At 45.0% G+C, this 23,532-nt stretch overlaps 1 protein-coding gene across 6 annotated transcripts in view; it reads right to left on the reverse strand.

The window, feature by feature from the left end:
- Positions 1 to 372: 372 nt before the first annotated feature.
- The window catches only part of LOC110506142 (aggrecan core protein), a 35,385-nt gene continuing 12,225 nt past the window's right edge, over positions 373 to 23,532 (reverse strand). Inside the window, exons 6-21 of one of the 6 annotated variants that reach the window (XM_036963850.1) lie at positions 22,730 to 22,857; positions 22,159 to 22,452; positions 20,321 to 20,812; positions 19,769 to 19,943; positions 19,181 to 19,308; positions 16,043 to 16,336; positions 13,675 to 13,773; positions 13,221 to 13,514; positions 11,451 to 13,139; positions 11,086 to 11,199; positions 9,610 to 9,723; positions 6,516 to 6,674; positions 6,272 to 6,354; positions 4,789 to 4,933; positions 4,347 to 4,529; positions 373 to 3,897 (exon numbers count right to left, since the gene is read on the reverse strand). In XM_036963850.1, coding sequence (XP_036819745.1) covers positions 3,818 to 3,897; positions 4,347 to 4,529; positions 4,789 to 4,933; positions 6,272 to 6,354; positions 6,516 to 6,674; positions 9,610 to 9,723; positions 11,086 to 11,199; positions 11,451 to 13,139; positions 13,221 to 13,514; positions 13,675 to 13,773; positions 16,043 to 16,336; positions 19,181 to 19,308; positions 19,769 to 19,943; positions 20,321 to 20,812; positions 22,159 to 22,452; positions 22,730 to 22,857 — 4,471 coding nt within the window. In that variant the 3' untranslated portion in view covers positions 373 to 3,817. Of the gene's footprint in view, positions 3,898 to 4,346; positions 4,530 to 4,788; positions 4,934 to 6,271; positions 6,355 to 6,515; positions 6,675 to 9,609; positions 9,724 to 11,085; positions 11,200 to 11,450; positions 13,515 to 13,674; positions 13,774 to 16,042; positions 16,337 to 19,180; positions 19,309 to 19,768; positions 19,944 to 20,320; positions 20,813 to 22,158; positions 22,453 to 22,729; positions 22,858 to 23,532 lie in introns of all 6 variants that reach the window. The other 5 variants (XM_036963849.1, XM_036963853.1, XM_036963848.1 and 2 more) reach the window with 5 other exon arrangements.

Below are 23,532 nucleotides of genomic sequence, written 5' to 3' on the forward strand. Positions count from 1 at the left end.
CAGAGAGGGGACCACAAACAGGCCTCTATTCAGTCACACTCACAGGGCTAAACTGACGACAACCCACCCTGTTGGCAAATAGAAATGTACCATAATTTGATTATTCCTCATGACTCTAAGTCATACCTGTTTATACTGAACCAGCTGCCTCAGAAACAGTGAGTCGACTGAGACTGATGGGAGGTGAAAGAAGGCTTTTGTTGCCTCTACCTTGAATGTTTGGGAGACACTCCCAGATTGATCTTTGTTGTGTGTCAATCCTGTTAAACACTCTGACCTAAAAGACCATACCAATAAACTATCTATTTGAACATTAGTTTTTCACTGTTGAACATCCTCCGCACACAGAAAGTGAATGAAATCAAGAGAAAGTAACAAGTAAAGTATCTTTATTTGGCATGTTTTGGAACAAATGTTGAATACAGACATTGGAAGACAAACTGTTCATTTCAGGCACATTTGGGTACATTCTGTCGAGCTCCATAAGACTAGAACCTCTACACCTCTACTCATGATGTTCTCAGTGTGTGGTTTATTGGGCCTGTTCATGCACAGGGTCAGTCGCTCTCACGCAACCCACTGGACAAAGACGTCAGTTCAACATCTAGTTTTGACTGTCAACTAACGTGAACTCAAAGTAAAATCAACAAACATGCTAACCTTCTCATTGGATTTAGGATAAAAGTTAGGTGAAAAAAAGTTTGTAGTGGGAAACAGACGAAAACAGGAGAAGTGTTCAGGTAACTGATCCCGTGCTCCATTTCAGAACATTTTGCTCCTGTTTTGTGCCTACAGTACACAACCCTAAACAGATGGCAGGGTCGGGGGAGTTGCAGGAGTGCTCTACACCAGTGTTTCTCAACCTCTGGTTCGTGGACCGGCACCTTTCCCAGGGATGTTGCTGACAGGTCCCTCAGGCGGTTAGTTGTCAAGGGTGTCATAGTTTGCCAATCACTGGTAGTAAAAGGTTGCTAAACACTGCTCTACGCCCCTTTGTCAAGTTGCTTCAGCTGCTTTGGAGACAATCATCCCTCAGCAATGCCATGAGGCATTTATGTCCTTTTGATTCTATACACTAGACCTGGCATTGTGTTATTATCTTCTAAAAGCTCTTAATACTTTCAGCCCTGTAGGGGTACAGTAAAACATAATGGTGTGTGTAACTTTAAATGACACTTCTGTCATCGGAAGTTCCAGGTATAGAATTGCTTTAAGCCTGTTCTTTGTGGATCCTCTCCGTCATCTCTTTGATTGGTATATGGTTTATGATTGCAGGTGAAGCTTTTGGCCAGCAAGACATATGACGGTGTGTTGAAGGAGGAGGCACAGCCTCCTGTAAACATAAACAAGGAATGAAGCATCTATATCTTCATCAGATATAACAGCAGGTTATGCATACAATACAAAACTGAAGGACTACAAGCGATTAAAATGGCGATGGATCTGGAGTTTAAATAAATGTGTCCGCTGAGGTTTTTCTGTGAAACAAAACAGACAATGAAGAGAAACATTTGATCTGATAGCTACTGCAGTTGTTAATAAAACTGGTCCCATGGAGTTGCTATGCACTGCACAGCCTTGTGTGAGACGACGAAAGTGTCAAACCGACCAATTTATTTTTTTTATTTTATTTTACCTTTATTTAACCAGGCAAGTCAGTTAAGAACAAATTCTTATTTTCAATGACGGCCTGGGAACAGTGGGTTAACTGCCTGTTCAGGGGCAGAACGACAGATTTGTACCTTGTCAGCTCGGGGGTTTGAACTCGCAACCTTCCGGTTACTAGTCCAACGCTCTAACCACTAGGCTACCCTGCCGCCCCAAATGACATTCATCCGTTTGGTCCTGTTTAGGCCAACAACATTGTTGACAAACCATGGGGTCGATTCCGATTCAATTCCAATCCCCTCAGGAAATAAATACAGTGAACTTCAATGAATTCAATGAATTAACTGACTGAAATGTAAATGGAATTGACCCCAACCCTGTTGTTTTTTTACTCTATCGTGTCACTACTGAACCTGAGAGAGAAGTTGAGTCCTCTCTCTTTTATTTGAGAAGTTGAGTCCTCTTTCACTCTTATTTTAGGGCAGCCTCAGTAGATTGCCTCTCCAGTGTGGCAGGCAGAGATTCTAGCATTGCTGTGTATTATTCACATCAGGCACTCTGTCTCCCTTCTGCTCTAAACAACTGATGTAGGTTTGAAATACAGACGGACACAGTAGCCTGCTGTGTCGGCTTCGCTAGCTTTCTCTTTATGACTTAGAGATTAAATAAATAATATCTCCCTTATTATCCCCTCCCATAGCCATTTCCTGCAGTCAAATGACCTAGTGGCCTCATGGGTGGAATGTTATTCATATTTTTCATAATTAATAAGCATTATTTTGAACACATTTTTTCTATGTCAGACGGTTTTGTTATATTTCAGTTTTCTGTGATGTATATAAAGTGTAATATTGGGATTCAAACTCAACATTTAATACATTTCAACTCTATATGTGACATGGTACAGGTGTCTTATTTCTTTTAAGCCCATAACCATGTGTGTGAGGTGTATACTTTTGTTTCAAAGTAGATTTATGTGACCCTGATTTAGCCCACTGCAGTAAAAGGTGAAAGCGATCGTTCACCCCAAAATCAAAACTCGTCAGACATTTTTATTCATTGAAGCGTAAAAGATTTCTCGGTTTGACACAACACCACTTTTGATGTATGAAGACATCTGACAATTATAAATATTGTTTTCCCCTTTAGCATCTAGTATTTTAAAGATAGGTGAGAATTTGGTGACTCATGAATGCTTGTTTGGTGGATACATGCACAAGATCTCATCCCCTTTACCTCATCTTGCTTATCATTGCAACAACCGGACATTGCTAGGCTAACATTGCTATGCTAACATTGCTAGGCTAACATTGCTATGCTAACATTGCTAGGCTAACAGCGCTCAAAAGTAACTCAATAGACTTTTTCTATCAAATTCACAGTCCTTCGTGGATTATTAGACCTATATGCATCTCCCATAGTGAGTGTATATTACGTAGGCACCTCCAGAATACAAACATACTTCTGACTGTCTAGTATCTCCTCATGGGTGAATTTCACCAAGCCTCTGCTTGGCTCATAGCAACGTGCCAAACCCCCACTAAATACCGGCTGGCCAGATTGGGTGTTTACCTCTGGGTGGTACAGTCTAACACACACTGTCTGGTTTGGCAAAGATCTAGAACAGACTAAAGAGTCTGATTGATGCACCGTCTATGAGTACATGCTCCGGGGTGAAGTTTCCCCTAGGTACAGAGTTAGGATCAGCTTCCTCTCCACCAACTCTAATCTTAACCATTAGTGGAGGAAAAGTAAAACTGACCCAAGATCAGTGTCTAGCGGAAACTTCACCCTACACCGTGTCTCCATAATCCAGTCTAGTTGGCGACATGGACAAAGCATTTTAGCAACAACTCACATCTTATCAACGGCATCACAATCCACCAAAACCAAAAATTATATTAATAATAATAATAAAACTCCAAACAATAAACAACTCTTATATATAATGAACACATGTCATTATTTTGGGACAAGAATGACAAAAACATACAATTACATAATGGCTTAATTTATACTGTTTTTGAAATAGTCAGAGAGTGACAAACTGAAAAGACAATGTCACTGCTCTAAGTTGATTTGGTCTTATGTACAAGGTGGGTACTTCAAACATTCAAACCTCTTTAGTAAGTTAGAAAATGGCTTCTGTGTTCTGTAAATGTTCTTATAAAAGAATTATCTTCAAGAGATCCCCCTTAATCTTCCCTGCTTAGTGACGTTTGCTGCTGGTTGATTCTCCTCGCCTTCTGATCGATCTGCGCTGTATTCTGTTACTGGGGGAGGGCACTGCTGTTGGCAAGAGAAACAAACATTACCTTCATAGATTCATACATTACCTCCAATGATTCATACATTACCTTCAATGATTCATACATTACCTCCAATGATTCATACATTACCTTCAATGATTCATACATTACCTTCAATGATTCATACATTACCTCCAATGATTCATACATTACCTTCAATGATTCATACATTACCTCCAATGATTCATACATTACCTTCAATGATTCAAAAGTAATTTCATAGCATCAGACAAAATTACAATAATGCAAAGCTTCACTGAAAAATACAGCGACATTTTCATCAACCTACAAGGAACCTCGATTACCACCTTTCTAACGATCATTTCAATAGCAGAGTTCTTAACGAGAATTGGAAGTGTGTCAATGTGGGACTAACCTACAGGTGTGTTTATAGAGTGTTGAAAGAGTAAAAGAGTGTGCACTACTCACCGCCCAGGCATTCCACCTGTGGCTTCTCCCACTGTCCGTCTGCCATGCAGCGCACCACAGGCAGGTGGCGCTGTAGGAGGCCTGGGTTACACTGGTAGCGGATGATGGACCCCACAGTATACTGCTCCCGCCTGCTGCCGAACATCGTGGCATTCTCCACCTCTGGCGGTGCCCCACAGTAGACTGGGGAACAATGATCAGTAAATCAATCAATCCATTAAATTACAACTGATGATATTTATTGGTAGCAATTTATTTTGAAGGGTACCTGCCTAACGAGTTAATAAAACATGAATGAGTTGTAACACAAACACAGGTATAAGATAACCACACATAATGATGGCGAAGGTACAGTAAAATTCGTTTTTAAGAAAACATTTACCAGTGCCCATCCAGACTCTAGAACACAATTCTTGAACCCTAACCCCTGACCCATACGTACCTGGGCCAGTCTTGCAGGTGAAGGGCAGGTGGTAGTTGCAGGGAACGTCGTTCCATTGGCCGTTCTCGTGCCAGATCATCACCACACAGTCTTCTCCAGAGTTAAAGTAGTTATCCGGCTGGTTCGGCCGCCAGTTCTCAAATTGCTGAGGGGAGTGGAGAGCAACATTGGTAGGAAGTTACAAAGATCATTTATGTTTCTGTTGGTTTCTTGTTTTCAATGTAGAAAACCCAGAAATCAGGAGAGTAAGTAAGTAGTCTATAGCATGCAGATCAGAATCTACAGATACAGTATGAACAGTGTATGAATCTACAGGTACAGTATGAACAGAGTATTAATGTACAGGTACAGTATGAACAGTGTATGAATGCAGTAGACTACAGTATGAACAGTGTATGAATGTACAGGTACAGTATGAACAGTGTATGAATCTACAGGTACAGTATGAACAGTGTATTAATGTACAGGTACAGTATGAACAGTGTTTGAATGCAGTAGACTACAGTATGAAGAGTGTATTAATGTACAGGTACAGTATGAACAGTGTATGAATCTACAGGTACAGTATGAACAGTGTATTAATGTACAGGTACAGTATGAACAGAGTATTAATGTACAGGTACAGTATGAACAGTGTTTGAATGCAGTAGACTACAGTATGAAGAGTGTATTAATGTACAGGTACAGTATGAACAGAGTATTAATGTACAGGTACAGTATGAACAGTGTTTGAATGCAGTAGACTACAGTATGAAGAGTGTATTAATTTACAGGTACAGTATGAACAGTGTATGAATCTACAGGTACAGTATGAACAGTGTATTAATGTACAGGTACAGTATGAACAGTGTTTGAATGCAGTAGACTACAGTATGAAGAGTGTATTAATGTACAGGTACAGTATGAACAGAGTATTAATGTACAGGTACAGTATGAACAGTGTTTGAATGCAGTAGACTACAGTATGAAGAGTGTATTAATGTACAGGTACAGTATGAACAGTGTTTGAATGTACAGGTACAGTATGAACAGTGTTTGAATGCAGTAGACTACAGTATGAAGAGTGTATTAATGTACAGGTACAGTATGAACAGTGTTTGAATGTACAGGTACAGTATGAACAGTGTATGAATGCAGTAGACTACAGTATGAACAGTGTATTAATGTACAGGTACAGTATGAACAGTGTTTGAATGTACAGGTACAGTATGAACAGTGTATGAATGCAGTAGACTACAGTATGAACAGTGTATGAATGTACAGGTACAGTATGAACAGTGTATGAATCTACAGGTACAGTATGAACAGTGTATGAATGTACAGGTACAGTATGAACAGTGTTTGAATGTGGTAGGCAACAGTCGGTGATCTGGTGGTCCCGGGAAAGGAAATGTTGGGAACCACTGGGGGAGAGCACTCTGAGTGGGGACTAAGTTCTGTGCTAACCCACTTTCTCTGTACTGTGTCTGTCTGCCTGACTCACCAGTGGTGTGCCGTCTATCCAGCGGAAGTCATTCTCCACTGTCTTGTCATTGAGCCCAATCCACTGGTAGTCCTGGCCGTTGGCTGGAGGGGGGGAAAGAGTGAAGGGATATTCTCTTTCTCTCTCTCTCTCTCACACACACACACACACACACACACACACACACACACACACACACACACACACACACACACACACACACACACACACACACACACACACACACACACAGGCATTTACTCACAGTTGACAAAGTGCTGTTCCTCTGGGGTGATGATGCTGACCAGGTGAGCGCTGAGGTCTCGGCAGCGCTGCTCGGCATCCAGCCAGGTCTCTCTCTCGGGGAAGTGCAGGTAACAGTTGCCCTGAAACTTAGTCCACCCCTCCTCACAATCCTGCTCGTCTGTGTCGTCAACAGCAGGGGGCGATAATGAGACAGAGGCTACCAGACCCCGGAGAAGCCCGGTTTATTTTTCCAGGCCATTTCTCCATTATTAGTCCAACTATAATCATTGATTTATTTCAGTCCAACCTATGGTGTGATAAATATTACTGCACATTGGTGAAAATACTGCATTTTCCAGGACCTATTAACTATCAACTTGATTCACTGCTTGAGAAGATTGGCAACACTATTTGAGGGATATGACATTTTTTGGAATGGGTGAAACAACCATCAAGCATCCATTTAACCCACAACTACGGGGATGGTAACGTGCAGAAAATGGTTCTTTCTATAATGCATTTGTGTTTTAAAAATTAAAGCACAAACAAAAAACACCTGGAAAATTAGCACACGGGGTCTCTTGGGTAGTCTTTAACTAAATAATAATTGGTTGTGATACTTTAAATATACAACAAATCATTTAACAAGTCAGCCTAGTGAGTATCTCCCAACAGTTAATGAGAGTTTCTGTAGTGAGTTTCTCCCAACAGTTAATGAGAGTTGCTGTAGGGAAATGTACTCTGTATACTTGTTTACAGAACATGGTGAATACCTTTTTCCCCTTCACTGTAACGTTCAAGGCTTCATTCATTCCTTCACCACACCTACATGACTAAAACAATTTCACAAAATGGCTACTTCAGCTACTTCTGTACACCTGCTTGCTAGGAGCAGCAACATAACTACACACTAAGAAAATAAGGTTCCTCAAGGGTTCTTTGGGAAGGATGATGGTTCTATGTGGAACCATAATGACTCAAAGAACCATTTGAGCCCTTCAATGGTTCTTTGCAGTTTTGTGAAAATTAAAATGTATCCATTAGAATATTTTGGGGCGTGGCTTGCGCATAGCTTTTTGTACAAATGTGAGTGAGTGTCATTCCAGTTGATCTAATCTGTTGTGTTATGCTATTACATGTTAAATATGACTATGGCCAGTGACAGTGTCTTGTAAAAGACAATGACCGTGTGTCAATTGAGAACATTTGACTACTTACTAAATCAGTGGTTGTCAATTCTCTCCTTAGTGACTCCCAGAGCTAGCACACCTACCTCAACGTGTCAGCTAAAACAATAATAACGCAGAAGGAATTTCAACAATATAATAAAAGAACATGTATGGTTCTTCAAAAGGATCTACAAAGAACCTTTTAGACTAACAAAGGTTCTTTAGAGAACTATTCTCCATCAAGGTCCTATAAAGAACCATAAAAATGGGGTTCTATGTGGCCCCAAAAAGGCAGTTTAACCATAACGGAACCCTTTATTGGTGCTATATATATCCTTTATAGAACCTTGGGAAAAGGTTTTTTATAGCACCATAAAGGTTCCATTTAGAACCTTATGAGCATGGTTTTTTATAGAACCTTCAAAAAAAGGTTATATATAGCACCAAAAAGGGATCCACTATGGTTGCAAGCCAAATAACCCTTATTTGGCATTATACAGAACCTCTTGTTTTGTGTGTAGACCTGGCTGAGAAAATCCACCCACCATATATAAGCACAGTCCTGAGTAAAGGACAGGGAGAAGTATGATGACATTGCCCCTAGACTACGGATGCCCCTATACCCCTTTACACCCGCGGATCAGTCAGGGTCTTAACTTACTGTTGACACTTAGAATACACAAGGTGCGCTTCCCGGGTGGCGCAGTGGTCTAAGGCACTGCATTGCAGTGCTAGCTGTGCCACCAGAGATTCTGGGTTCGACCCCAGGCTCTGTCGTGACCGGGAGGCCCATGGGGCATTGCACAATTGGCCCAGTGTCATCGAGGCTAGGGAGGGCTTGGCTGGCAGGCGCACTAGCGACTCCTGTGGTGGGCTGGGCGCAGTGCACGCTGACCGGGTCGCCAGGTGTATGGTGTTTCCTCCGACACATTGGTGCGGCTGGCTTCCGGGTTGGATGTGCATTGTGTCAAGAAGCAGTGCGGCTTGGTTGGGTTGTGTTTCCGAGGACGCATGGCTCTCGACCTTCGCCTCTCCCGAGTCCGTACGTGAGTTGCAGCGATGAGACAAGACTGTAACTACCAATTGGATACCACGAAATTGGGGAGAAATAAAGGGGTAAAAAAAATAAAAATAAAAGAATACACAAGGTGCCATTTCTGCATGTGGCTGTTTCTCTTGTTATGTCATTCACTGACATTTAATTAGTCAGACAAACCATTTTATTGGTCAATTAATCCAGCCAGCTATCTAAACTTGTAGTAATCATAGTTGAATTACAGACCCATTGATTTTGTTAGTCACTCTCACTGAAATATCATATTAAAAACTGCAAACATTTCTCTCTACCCTATGGCAAAATGTGTACAATTGCAGGAAAGTTGCTGTAAAACTGCTAATTAGTCTCTCCGCCCCATGGCAAAAGGCACAGAATTTCAGCAAACTTGCTTTAAAACTACAACATTTTCTATACACCCCATAGCAAAATGTGTAGACTTGCAGGAAATTAATTGTGATTTTAATGATCTCCTCTGTCAAGAAGGGGGCCGCTAAAATGTTTGCTCACAAGGATCTAATGTCAGTTTTGCGTTTTTACCCCTAATGGTAAGGTTTTGGCAAAAGGAAAGCTGATCCTAGATCTGTGCCTACAATCAACTTATTCTGGAGCAGACAGAAGAATTCACTGCCACACCTGGGTCACGTTCAGCATGCACAAAACAGGAGAAAACGTTTTTGAAATATGGGAAGTATACCCAAACTTGGCTGATGATAACCCTAATTGGGGTTTTCCATTTAAAAACGTTTTCGGCCATTTGTCCTCCTGAACGCAGCCCTGCTATGATGCAAGCTGCCAGCGATAACAGTTTCCTTTGCATCCTTATCACTCCTGTTGTTTTTGAGAGGTTGTTGTTGGTTAGTAAACATTAGCTGAAGCCGACCTCGTACCAATCTCGCAGCGGTCCCCTCCGTAGCTGGGCAGGCATAAGCATTTGTAAGAGTCTGCATTTTCCACACAGGTGGCTCCATTGGCACAAGGGTTGGAATGGCACACATCAACCTCTGCAAAAAAGGGGGGGGCGGGGTGAGACTGGTGCCTCAGGAGGTGAAGGGGCAGTTGTCTTGGCAGGGGGGTGCTGGGTAACAACATCTTGGAAGTCATGGAATCGGAACAGTCTGAGATGCTGCAACATGGTGATTCAGACTCCAGCCTTACTGTGTCAGGTCATCATTGAAAGGAAGATGAATAATCATCTCAATGATGTTCACTCCTGTACATGTTAACCTTTCTTTAGACCACAATATTTGACTACTTTTTTTCATAAATGTTGAACTTCTGATTCATACACTTTAGAAGAAAGATACTTTATCATATACATGTATTAAGATCTGAAGTAAGGTTAAGTCTGGATCAGCTACTTGTTGGGTGGCAGACTCATAGAAATAGAATGACTAGATGAGAGTAATTCTAATTCTTTGGGCAGCTTTGTGTTCAGATTCATATAGGCAGAAGTTCCAAGTATGTACCCAGCATGTACCCAGTATGCACCAGGATGTTGGTAGGTGTACCAGGGGTTAGCAGGCATGCAGTAGGAAAGAGAATAGAACCAGCAGACAAATCTGTCTGAAATGGCATCATTATGACGTCCTTTCAACCGGTTTTGCCAGTTGGGTAGGCTTACTGTAGCCTAGGCAACAGCAGAACAAAAACAACACAGGATGGAGTGAATCATGATCAAGAAGTATGGTGGAGAGATCCTGAGACCTCGAGGCAAGGACACGATACACACATACACGCCAAAGACCCCGCGACTGTCTGACAAACACGAATGAGAGACCCAAAACCAGGTGCAGGCAAAACAGGAGAAAACATCACACTACAACACAAAATATACAGTGCATCAAGACAGGAAAAAGTGGGAACCAAATGCATTGTTAGTGTTAGTGAATCACATCTAAAAATATAACAAATACAGCCTACAGAATATTGCTAAATGTCTGAATATGTACAGTATCAGATAGTAGCATCGGGACAGAGGGTTGCAAAATTCCAGGAACTTTCAATAAATTCCCTGGTTTCCCAGAAATCCTGGTCGGAGGATTCTGGTTTTCCTGCTTATTCCCTTCTGATTCTGGGAATCCTCCAAACAGGATTTCAGAAAAAACATTCCTGGAATTTCGCAACCCTAATCAAACCAGAGGGGCCGATGTCCAGGCATACAGTAGAGAGATGAGAAAAGCATTGTTAGAAACTTTCTTTACTAAGGTGTGTTACTTTCCAGTAAAACATTTACAACACTTCTGAGGGCGTCAGAATGGATGAGAAAGAGAGATGTGCAGAGAGTTAGGAACGAAGACCTTGCTAGGAACGAAGGAACGACGACGTCTTATGAGAGATAATGATACCCCTGCATCAGGACTCACCATACTGGCACCCTTCTCCCACTTTCCCGGGCAGACACTTGCACAACCCAACACCATCCTCCACTGAGCATGACCCAGCACCACACGGGTTAGGGTCACATGGGTTAGGGATACCTAAGCATGAATACAATTAGGATGAATATAATACAGTGTGTACCTTAGCACCAAAATGGCACCATACTCCCTATTTAGTGCACTATATAGGGAATAGGGTGACCTTTCTGATTGGCCTGTTCAATAAAAACACCATGCCACTTTAATCATTTAAATAAGTCTGTTGGCTCTACAACGTAACAGCCAAACAAACATTCTTTTAACTGTCCATAGCAATGAACATGGAGTCGACTGAAAGTGTGCTGACTCACCCTCCTCTGAGGATGGCTCCTCCATGACGGCAGGGGTCTGCAGGGAGATGGCTGGGGCAGCCAATCCGGCAGGAGCAAGGTCGGGGGCAAAGGTAACGTAAAACTCGCTGGTGGTCTCCCCCAGCTCAGCCCTGCCAGCCATGGCCTCCTCTGGCCCTTCTGTGCCCTCCATAAGCTCCCTGTTGCTGGGCGGAGAGGACAGCACCACAGGGAGCAGATCTCCAGAGTGTGCCCCAGATGAGACACCGCTGGTTGGGTGGTCAGCACCGCTCCATGTGTGGGACCCACTTCCCTGCCTGCTGAACTGCACTGGCCCAGCCCCCAGCTCCATGGAAACCGTGGTCGCCTTGGAAACCTCTGTCATGAAGTCATTAGTCAGGAAGGTGACAGCGCTGTCCTCCTCATCGCTGGTGGAGGATCTGGAGATTCCAGACATGTCCCCGGATGGGAAGCCCGACGTTCCGAACCCTGATGCGTATCCACCTCTTCCCGCTCCGTATCCGTTGTGGAGAGACCCCGAGGCCTCCTGTTCCCCTGAGGCTGACCCTGTGAGGTCAGTAAACCCTGACCCCAAGAAGGTCACACCCGGGAAGGACCCTGAGCCACTGCTGCCCGAGTCCGAACCGCTGTTATCACCACTTTTGGAGCCGTAGTGGAGAGACCCCGAGGCCTCCTGTTCCCCTGAGGCTGACCCCGTAAGGTCAGTAAACCCTGACCCCAAGAAGGTCACACCCGGGAAGAACCCTGAGCCGCTGCTGCCCGAGGCCGAACCGCTGATATCACCACTTCCGGAGCTGTAGTGGAGAGACCCCGAGGCCTCCTGTTCTCCTGAGGCTGACCCCGTGAGGTCGGTAAACCCTGACCCCAAGAAGGTCACACCCGGGAAGGACCCTGAGCCACTGCTGCCCGAGTCCGAACCGCTGTTATCACCACTTCTGGAGCCGTAGTGGAGAGACCCCGAGGCCTCCTGTTCCCCTGAGGCTGACCCCGTAAGGTCAGTAAACCCTGACCCCAAGAAGGTCACACCCGGGAAGAACCCTGAGCCGCTGCTGCCCGAGGCCGAACCGCTGATATCACCACTTCCGGAGCCGTAGTGGAGAGACCCAGAGGCCTCCTGTTCCCCTGAGGCTGACCCTGTGAGGTCGGTAAACCCTGACCCCAAGAAGGTCACACTCGGGAAGAACCCTGAGCCACTGCTGCCAGATCCGGAGCCGCTGAATTCCAGGCCCCCTCCACCCAGCTCCTTCTCTTTGTGTGTGTGAGAGGTGGAAACCTCCACCAGTTTACCATCGATCAGCAGGACCTGAGTGTCTCCGCTTCCTGACTCCTCTCCCGAATGACCACCGGAGCCTCCTGAGGGAAAGAATCCTGAGGGAAATCCGGAATACTCCTCACTGGAACTAGAGCTGGAGCCGAACGACATTCCAGACAACTCCCCACTTTCCCCAGAGCTGCTGGAGCTGTCAGACGAAGAGCCGCTCTCCTCAGAACTGACACCGGAGCCACTTCCCGATCCCGACAGGAACCCACTGCCACTGAACATTCCCAATCCCATTTCCGTGGGGAAGGTGAGGATCCCAGTGATTCCCTCTCCAGCCTCCTGAGGACCCCCAGAGCCCAAACCGGATAAAACGCTGCCACTCCCTGAAGAGAAGGTGACCGTTATTCCCTCTCCAGCCTCCTGAGGACCCCCAGAGCCCAAACCGGATAAAACGCTGCCACTCCCTGAAGAGAAGGTGACCGTTATTCCCTCTCCAGCCTCCTGAGGACCCCCAGAGCCCAAACCGGATAAAACACTGCCCCTCCCTGAAGTGACCGTTATTCCCGATCCGTCTCCACTCAGCCCCGAGCCGAACGCATCTCCACTACTCAGACCAGATGATCCGCTGGGAATCTCTGCGCTTCCGCTGCCTGAAAGATCACCTGACCCGGACAGATCCCCGGAATGAGGCAGTTCACCGGAGTGATCACCAGAGAGATCTCCGGAGGATCCACTCGCCCCAGAGGCCCCGGAACCAGAACCTGAGGACTCCACAGAGATGGGAGGAGTGATGGAAGGCAGGACTGTGGAGAGAGAGTGAGAGTCAGAGAGAGACACAGAGAGCGAGAGAGAAAGAAAGAAAAGTGATTTACATATTTCAGTAATGTATATACAGTGTATATTTATAGTGTAGAATTCCATAAAATGCTTATTAAAGGCAAGTGAAGTGACTATGGCTCTTACCAGGCCTCAGCAAATCAGTGATGGATGTGAGGTTAACCAAAGCCTCTTCTATCTCTGTGATGTTCAATCCAGTTTCATTGGCGACAAACAAGATGTCCACTACAGGAAACAAAAAGATCTTAGTGAGTGAGTGAGTGACTGAGTGAGTGAGTGGGTGGGTGGGTGGGTGAGTGAGTGAGAGAAGGTGAGTGAGTGACCATGCAAGCGAACAACTGAGTGAGAGTGAATGATAATGCGAGCGAGTGAAGACGGAGTGAGAGGGTGAGTGAGTGATAGAATGAGTGAAGGAGTGAGTGAGAGAGTGGGTGAGTGAGTGAGAGAGTGGGTGGGTGGGTGGGTGGGTGAGTGAGTGAGTGAGTGAGTGAGTGAGTGAGTGAGTGAGTGACCATGCAAGCGAACAAGTGAGTGAGAGTGAAGGATAATGTGAGCGAGTGAAAACTGAGTGAGAGGGTGAGTGAGTGATATAATGAGTGAAGGAGTGAGTGAGAGAGTGGGTGAGTGGGTTGGTGGGTGAGTGGGTGAGTGAGTGAGTGAGAGAGTGGGTGAGTGGGTGGGTGGGTGGGTGAGTAGGTGGGTGGGTGAGTGGGTGATTGAGAGAGTGGGTGACTGGGTGAGTAGGTGGGTGGGTGGGTGGGTGATTGAGTGAGTGAGTGGGTGGGTGGGTGATTGAGAGATGACACATTATTCTATTACATTCCTGTGTCTATCCAAGACCAACGTACAGTTTTGATTGCGTTTTAGCCTGAATATTTTTTTGATGTTGAAATAAAGTGGAAACAACATGACTTACAGTGGGGAGACCAAGTATTTGATACACTGCCAATTTTGCAGGTTTTCCTACTTACAAAGCATGTAGAGGTCTGTAATTCTTTATCATAGGTACACTTCAACTGTGAAAGATGGAATAAAAAATCCAGAAAATCACATTGTATGATTTTTAAGTAATTAATTTGCATTTTATTGCATGACATAAGTATTTGATATATCAGAAAAGCATAACTTAATATTTGGTACAGAAACCTTTGTTTGCAATTACAGAGATCATACGTTTCCTGTAGTTCTTGACCAGGTTTGCCCAAACTGCAGCAGGGATTTTGGCCCACTCCTCCATACAGACCTTCTCCAGATCCTTCAGGTTTCGGGGCTGTCGCTGGGCAATACGGACTTTCAGCTCCCTCCAAAGATTTTCTATTGGGTTCAGGTCTGGAGACTGGCTAGGCCACTCCAGGACCTTGAGATGCTTCTTACGGAGCCACTCCTTAGTTGCCCTGGCTGTGTGTTTCGGGTTGTTGTCATGCTGGAAGACCCAGCCACGACCCATCTTCAATGCTCCTTGTTGGCCAAGATCTCGCGATACATGGCCCCATCCATCCTCCCCTCAATACGGTGCAGTCGTCCTGTCCCCTTTGCAGAAAAGCATCCCCAAAGAATGATGTTTCCACCTTAATGCTTCACGGTTGGGATGGTGTTCTTGGGCTTGTACTCATCCTTCTTCTTCCTCCAAACACAGCGAGTGGAGTTTAGACCAAAAAGCTATATTTTTGTCTCATCAGACCACATTACCTTCTCCCATTCCTCCTCTGGATCATCCAGATGGTCATTGGCAAACTTCAGACGGGCCTGGACATGTGCTGGCTTGAGCAGGGGGACCTTGCGTGCGCTGCAGGATTTTAATCCATGACTGCGTTGTGTGTTACTAATGGTTTTCTTTGAGACTGTGGGCCCAGCTCTCTTCGGGTCATTGACCAGGTCCTGCCGTGTAGTTCTGGGCTGATCCCTCACCTTCCTCATGATCATTGATGCCCCACGAGGTGAGATCTTGCATGGAGCCCCAGGCCGAGGGTGATTGACCATCATCTTGAACTTCTTCCATTTTCTAATAATTTTGCCCACAGTTATTGCCTGCTCACCAAGCTGCTTGCCTATTGTCCTGTAGCCCATCCCAGCCTTGTGCAGGTCTACAATTTTATCCCTGATGTTCTTACATAGCTCTCTGGTCTTGGCCATTGTGGAGAGGTTGGAGTCTGTTTGATTGAGTGTGTGGACAGGTGTCTTTTATACAGGTAATGAGTTCAAACAGGTGCAGTTAATACAGGTGGAGAACAGGTGGGCTTCTTAAAGAAAACTAACAGGTCTGTGAGAGATGGAACTCTTACAGGTTGGTAGGTGATCAAATACTTATGTCATGCAATAAAATGCAAATTAATTACTTAAAAATCATACAATGTGATTTTCTGGATTTTTGTTTTAGATTCCGTCTTTCACAGTTGAAGTGTACCTATGATAAAAAGTACAGACCTCTACATGCTTTGCAAGTAGGACAACCTTGTTCTCCCCACTGTATGATTCAACACATTTCAGTCCAAACCTTTGAAGCAGTAGGCGTCATATCTGGAATACAGGTCTGGGTATCCCGTCTGGTTGTTGTGGGTGTATACTGTGTACACCCCTGCCTTCCCTGCACCACACGCCGCCCGGGGGTTGGTGATGGGGTACCGGACACTCCGGTCGATTAGCCAACCTGCGCGGCAATTATCCAAGCCTTGTCTCCAGGCGGCGTAGAGCTGGCCAGTAGAGGCCAGGGTAGCGTTCAGCTCCTGACAGTGAGACAGAGCACCGTCATAGGTGAAGCCATCACTGGAGCCAGCATGGAACACATCACCTAGAGAAGAGAGGACAGTCAGGTTAACGGATGAGAGGATGGTGAGAAGAGGACAGTCAGGTTAAGGGATGAGAGGATGGTGAAAAGAGGACAGTCAGGTTAAGGGATGAGAGGATGAAGAGAAGAGAAGACAGTCAGGTTAAGGGATGAGAGGATGAAGAGAAGAGAAGACAGTCAGGTTAAGGGATGAGAGGATGGTGACAAGAGAAGAGAAGACAGTCAGGTTAAGGGATGAGAGGATGGTGAGAAGAGAAGACAGTCAGGTTAAGGGATGAGAGGATGGTGAGAAGAGGACAGTCGGGTTAAGGGATGAGAGGATGGTGAAGAGGACAGTCAGGTTAAGGGATGAGAGAATGAAGAGAAGAGAAGAGGACAGTCAGGTTAAGGGATGAGATGATGGTGAGAAGAGGACAGTCAGGTTAAGGGATGAGAGGATGGTGAGAAGAGAAGAGAAGAGAGGACGTGCTCAAAACAACTCCCACAGCGATGTGGTTTGTGATAAGTCAAACCTCTTTTTCAATTGCCATTAATTTCCCACATAGTTTTATTTTACCTTTATTTAACCAGGTAGGCAAGTTGAGAACAAGTTCTCATTTACAATTGCGACCTGGCCAAGATAAAGCAAAGCAGTTCGACAGATACAACAACACAGAGTTACACATGGAGTAAAACAAACATACAGTCAATAATAAAGTATAAACAAGTCTATATACAATGTGAGCAAATGAGGTGAGAAGGGAGGTAAAGGCAAAAAAAGGCCTTGGTGGCAAGGTAAATACAATATAGCAAGTAAAACACTGGAATGGTAGTTTTGCAATGGAAGAATGTGCAAAGTAGAAATAAAAATAATGGGGTGCAAAGGAGCAAAATAAATAAATAAATTAAATACAGTTGGGAAAGAGGTAGTTGATAGGGCTAAATTATATGTGGGCTATGTACAGGTGCAGTAATCTGTGAGCTGCTCTGACAGTTGGTGCTTAAAGCTAGTGAGGGAGATAAGAGTTTCCAGTTTCAGAGATTTTTGTAGTTCGTTCCAGTCATTGGCAGCAGAGAACTGGAAAGAGAGGCGGCCAAAGAAAGAATTGGTTTTGGGGGTGACTAGAGAGATATACCTGCTGGAGCGTGTGCTACAGGTGGGAGATGCTATGGTGACCAGCGAGCTGAGATAAGGGGGGACTTTACCTAGCAGGGTCTTGTAGATGACATGGAGCCAGTGGGTTTGGCGACGAGTATGAAGCGAGGGCCAGCCAACGAGAGCGTACAGGTCGCAATGGTGGGTAGTGTATGGGGCTTTGGTGACAAAACGGATTGCACTGTGATAGACTGCATCCAGTTTGTTGAGTAGGGTATTGGAGGCTATTTTGTAAATTACATCGCCAAAGTCGAGGATTGGTAGGATGGTCAGTTTTACAAGGGTATGTTTGGCAGCATGAGTGAAGGATGCTTTGTTGCGAAATAGGAAGCCAATTCTAGATTTAACTTTGGATTGGAGATGTTTGATATGGGTCTGGAAGGAGAGTTTACAGTCTAACCAGACACCTAAGTATTTGTAGTTGTCCACGTATTCTAAGTCAGAGCCGTCCAGAGTAGTGATGTTGGACAGGCGGGTAGGTGCAGGTAGTGATCGGTTGAAGAGCATGCATTTAGTTTTACTTGTATTTAAGAGCAGTTGGAGGCCACGGAAGGAGAGTTGTATGGCATTGAAGCTTGCCTGGAGGGTTGTTAACACAGTGTCCAAAGAAGGGCCGGAAGTATACAGAATGGTGTCGTCTGCGTAGAGGTGGATCAGAGACTCACCAGCAGCAAGAGCGACCTCATTGATGTATACAGAGAAGAGAGTCGGTCCAAGAATTGAACCCTGTGGCACCCCCATAGAGACTGCCAGAGGTCCGGACAACAGACCCTCAGATTTGACACACTGAACTCTATCAGAGAAGTAGTTGGTGAACCAGGCGAGGCAATCATTTGAGAAACCAAGGCTGTTGAGTCTGCCGATGAGGATGTGGTGATTGACAGAGTCGAAAGCCTTGGCCAGATCAATGAATACGGCTGCACAGTAATGTTTCTTATCGATGGCGGTTAAGATATCGTTTAGGACCTTGAGCGTGGCTGAGGTGCACCCATGACCAGCTCTGAAACCAGATTGCATAGCAGAGAAGGTATGGTGAGATTCAAAATGGTCGGTAATCTGTTTGTTGACTTGGCTTTCGAAGACCTTAGAAAGGCATGGTAGGATAGATATAGGTCTGTAGCAGTTTGGGTCAAGAGTGTCCCCCCCTTTGAAGAGGGGGATGACCGCAGCTGCTTTCCAATCTTTGGGAATCTCAGACGACACGAAAGAGAGGTTGAACAGGCTAGTAATAGGGGTGGCAACAATTTCGGCAGATAATTTTAGAAAGAAAGGGTCCAGATTGTCTAGCCCGGCTGATTTGTAGGGGTCCAGATTTTGCAGCTCTTTCAGAACATCAGCTGAATGGATTTGGGAGAAGGAGAAATGGGGAAGGCTTGGGCGAGTTGCTGTTGGGGGTGCAGTGCTGTTGACAGGGGTAGGAGTAGCCAGGTGGAAAGCATGGCCAGCAGTAGAAAAATGCTTATTGAAATTTTCAATTATGGTGGATTTATCAGTGGTGACAGTGTTTCCTATCTTCAGTGCAGTGGGCAGCTGGGAGGAGGTGTTCTTATTAAGACAGTGTAAATATAATAAACTAGCCCAACCTCTTGACTTATCTTTAAAGACTACTACTGCAATAGACAGACAAGAAATAGACACAAGGTATGACATCTCTGGGTTACAAGGTGATTCAAGAGCAATTTCAGTGAACTAAACCTAGTGTGTTTTCTCACCCCTGAGTCTGTCCACGTAGCAGTACACATCGTAGTGTTCGTCAGCGGGCCTCAGTCCATAGGTCCTCACTCCTGGTAAAGTCTCCAGATCCCCAGAGCACTTCTCCAGAGGAGACACGATGGGATACCTGTGCATGAAAACAACCTTTATTCACAGCCATGAATGGGAGTATAATGAAGAAGAAGATGGTTGTACTGATGGTAAGGAACAGTGACAAGGACTAGAAACAAGTACAGTATCTGTATGTGGTACAGGTGGCCGCCGGCTGGCAGCACCTTCATTGGGGAGGATGGCTCATAGTAATGGCTGGAAGGGAATAAATGGAATGGAATGGTACAAATCAAACACATTTTTGATACCACTCCATTGAGTCCATTCCAGCCATTATTACGAGCCATCCTCCCCTCATCAGCCTCCTGTAGTTAGTGTGTGTGTGTGTGTGTGTGTGTGTGTGTGTGTGTGTGTGTGTGTGTGTGTGTGTGTGTGTGTGTGTGTGTATGCATGTATTAATCTGTCTGTAGTTCTGTCTTTAAATATGTTTGTGTGCCCATGTATACAGACAAGTGTGTGTGTGTCTTCCTGCCTACCTGACGGTCTGATCCAGAAGCCAGCCTGCATCACACTGGTTGAGGCCGGCCTCATAGGCAGCCTGGAGCTGCTCTGGGGTGGCGATGGAGGCTCCAACACTCTGACAGGCCAGCTGGGCCTCCACGTAGGTGAAGGCATAGCGACTAGATCCAGCACGGTAGTGAAACACCACGCCTACAGATGGAGAGGTAATTATGCTGATATAATGTGGCTGATCTCATGCACCAAACACATTAATCACCACAGTGTGTTTTTATTCACAGTTTGTAATCATTCAGATTTTTTGATCAATTATTTGTTGTGTTCTTCAGAGTGTGCCGTAAAAACGATGTTGCAAATATCCTCTCACAGTCAACCAATAAAGCTTGCTAGTCTCCTCAGCAATGACTGCAATTCTTCTCTTTCCATTTCAACATGAAACACTCAGTAGTATTGAAAGTAGGGCTTGTACACTCAGTTGTTCCAGAAACAACTTTCCCAACACAGGGTCCCATGAAAAGTGACTAAGTTTGCTATTTACAGTCAAACCCAGCAGATATCCAGTCACTGACCTGTAGCAGAAAATAAATATCCTGATCTGCTCACTTCGCCCATCTCACTCCCCACATCCGGCCTGGCCGTTACTCTCCCCACCACATCCACAACCAACTCTGTCACACTGGGCGGCTGTGGTAGGGGCAGCTCGGTGACACTGGGCGGCTGTGGCAGCTCGGTGACACTGGGCGGCTGTGGCAGCTCGGTGACACTGGGCGGCTGTGGTAGGGGCAGCTCGGTGACACTGGGCGGCTGTGGCAGCTCGGTGACACTGGGCGGCTGTGGCAGCTCGGTGACACTGGGCGGCTGTGGCAGGGGCAACTCAGTGCCGAAGGTGAAGTCCACACTAGTGGGTTTCTGGGTGGCCAGGTCCTCGCCCAGCGCCTCACTCTCTGTGGTCATGTTCCTGAAGAACACCTCGGGAGGACCCTGGGTCACCGTGGCAACGCTCAGCACGCCGCTGCCCGCCTCGGTGGGCACCACCATGCCTGAGCCCTCCTCGTCCGTTTCTAGAGGAGACAGAAGAAAGGGTTCATGCACGTGATTGTTGGGAACGGTTTCCAAAAGGAAACATGTGGTGAGAATGGTTGTTTACTGTTTCACTTAACACTGTTGTGATCCTGAACAAATTCAGCCATTTGACAAATATGAAACAATTAAACGCTTAAAAATATGACATAAATATGACACTAAAACGCACGCACACACACACACACACTTACAAATATGACACTAAAACGCACGCACACACACACACACTTACAAATATGACACTAAAACGCACGCACACACACACTTACAAATATGACACTAAAACGCACGCACACACACACACTTACAAATATGACACTAAAACGCACGCACGCACACACACACACACTTACAAATATGACACTAAAACGCACACACACACACACACACACACACTTACAAATATGACACTAAAACGCACACACACACACACACACACTTACAAATATGACACTAAAACGCACGCACACACACACACACTTACAAATATGACACTAAAACGCACACACACACACACACACACTTACAAATATGACACTAAAACGCACACACACACGCTTACAAATATGACACTAAAACGGGCACACACACACGCTAACAAATATGACACTAAAACACACACACACGCTAACAAATATGACACTAAAACGCACACACACACACACACACACACACACACACACACTTACAAATATGACACTAAAACGCACGCACACACACACACACTTACAAATATGACACTAAAACGCACGCACACACACACACACTTACAAATATAACACTAAAACGCACGCGCACACACACACACACACTTACAAATATGACACTAAAACACACACACACGCTAACAAATATGACACTAAAACACACACACACACACTAACAAATATGACACTAAAACACACACACACGCTAACAAATATGACACTAAAACACACACACACACTAACAAATATGACACTAAAACACACACACACGCTAACAAATATGACACTAAAACACACACACACACACTAACAAATATGACACTAAAACACACACACGCTAACAAATATGACACTAAAACACACACACACACGCTAACAAATATGACACTAAAACACACACACACGCTAACAAATATGACACTAAAACACTTACCAATATGAAACATTAAATAATCTTGTGTCGGTAGGTTCATTCCAATGATAACACATTCCAGTCTATGGTTGATTCACAGTGTAACCTATCCTGGTTCTAGATCTGTTTGTGCTATATAGCCAACTCCTATAGGAGATGCCAAGATGACACAAACAGATCTGGGACCAGGCTAAATGCAACCTACCTGTGTAGCAGTAGGCATCATAGCGGGATTCGGGGAGGGGGTACCCCGTCTGGTTGACGTGGAGGTACACGGTCCGTACCCCCAGCAGACCCCCTCCGCACTGCGGCCTCCGGACATTGATGGGGTAGCGGACGCTCCTGTCTCCTAGCCAGCCTGCATTGCACACATCCAGACCAGCCTGCCAGGCCAGGTACAGCTGTCCTGTGGTGGCCAACAGGGCCCCCTGCTTACTACACTGTTCCTCAGCCTCAGAGTAGGTGAACTTAGCCACAGAGCCAGAGTAGAACACACTGCCTGGGAGAGGAGAGTACAGGGGAGGATGGACGTAAGATAGTGACATGTTCAGTGTTACTTGAGGTTGATAGTTGTGTAGTTAAGAATATTTGAGTCAATGTAACTCATTTCATTGATTAAGGCAATCCACATTAATCACAATTAAAATGTTCACAATTTTCACATCAGTCAGAAAAAGGAGTCTGTGAAAACGACTGTATTCTCCAAAGTGAACATGTCCTGATCTCATCCTGTCACTCACTTATGAAAAAAAGATCAGGGATGTCTCCTTGGTTACCTGTCATCTTCTCGGCAAAACAGTACACGTCGTAAGTCTCGTTGACATCTCTCACTCCGTAGGTTCGCACCCCGGGGAACTCGTCTTTGTCGCCATAGCAATTCTCACGTGGATCATGGATTGGGTACCTTTCACAGAAAACAGAAATGAGTGCAAAATCCATACCAGTGCAGAGTGATAGGTCTACCTTGCAGAGAGATACTTTAAAGTGCTATCCTGTGGGGATCTGATGTATATCTCGTTGTATATGTTTTGATCCAAATACATTCTATTTAATTCAGTATGTTGGTTTAAACACCTCCATTACAACATCAACATTCTGAGTGAATCAGTTGAGGCAGAGCCGTGTTAGTTTATTGATTCAATCGGAGCCTTTGTCTTCCTTCCTGGGTAACATATTATTTCAAACATATTTTTAAGGTTAAAAAGCTTTAAAAAGCTTCTTAGTCCCAGACTAGGCTTAATCTGTGTCCGGGAAACCGGTCCACTATTTTCCTCTAAACCTTCTAGTACTTCTGAGAAATCAACTAGAGGAGATTTATGGAATGAGGGCTTTCGTTCTGAGGTGGTGAAAAAAACGTACAGGTGAGATCAGAGAAAGGTAAACACAATCCTCTAGGTTTTTGCCAGGGATGGAAGGAGGGATGCATGGAGGACAAGAGAGGCTGTGTGTCGAGAGGAAGTGACATGTTCAGAGGCTCAGCTGTCAAACATTCTACAGGAAGTTCTGCATGGCAGACATCTGTGTTTAGACGGAGGATCAAACCAAATACTGACGTGAAAATGTAAACATTACATAAATG

Source organism: Oncorhynchus mykiss, chromosome 26 (genome assembly GCF_013265735.2).
Source record: "Oncorhynchus mykiss isolate Arlee chromosome 26, USDA_OmykA_1.1, whole genome shotgun sequence".
Lineage (NCBI taxonomy): Eukaryota > Metazoa > Chordata > Actinopteri > Salmoniformes > Salmonidae > Oncorhynchus > Oncorhynchus mykiss.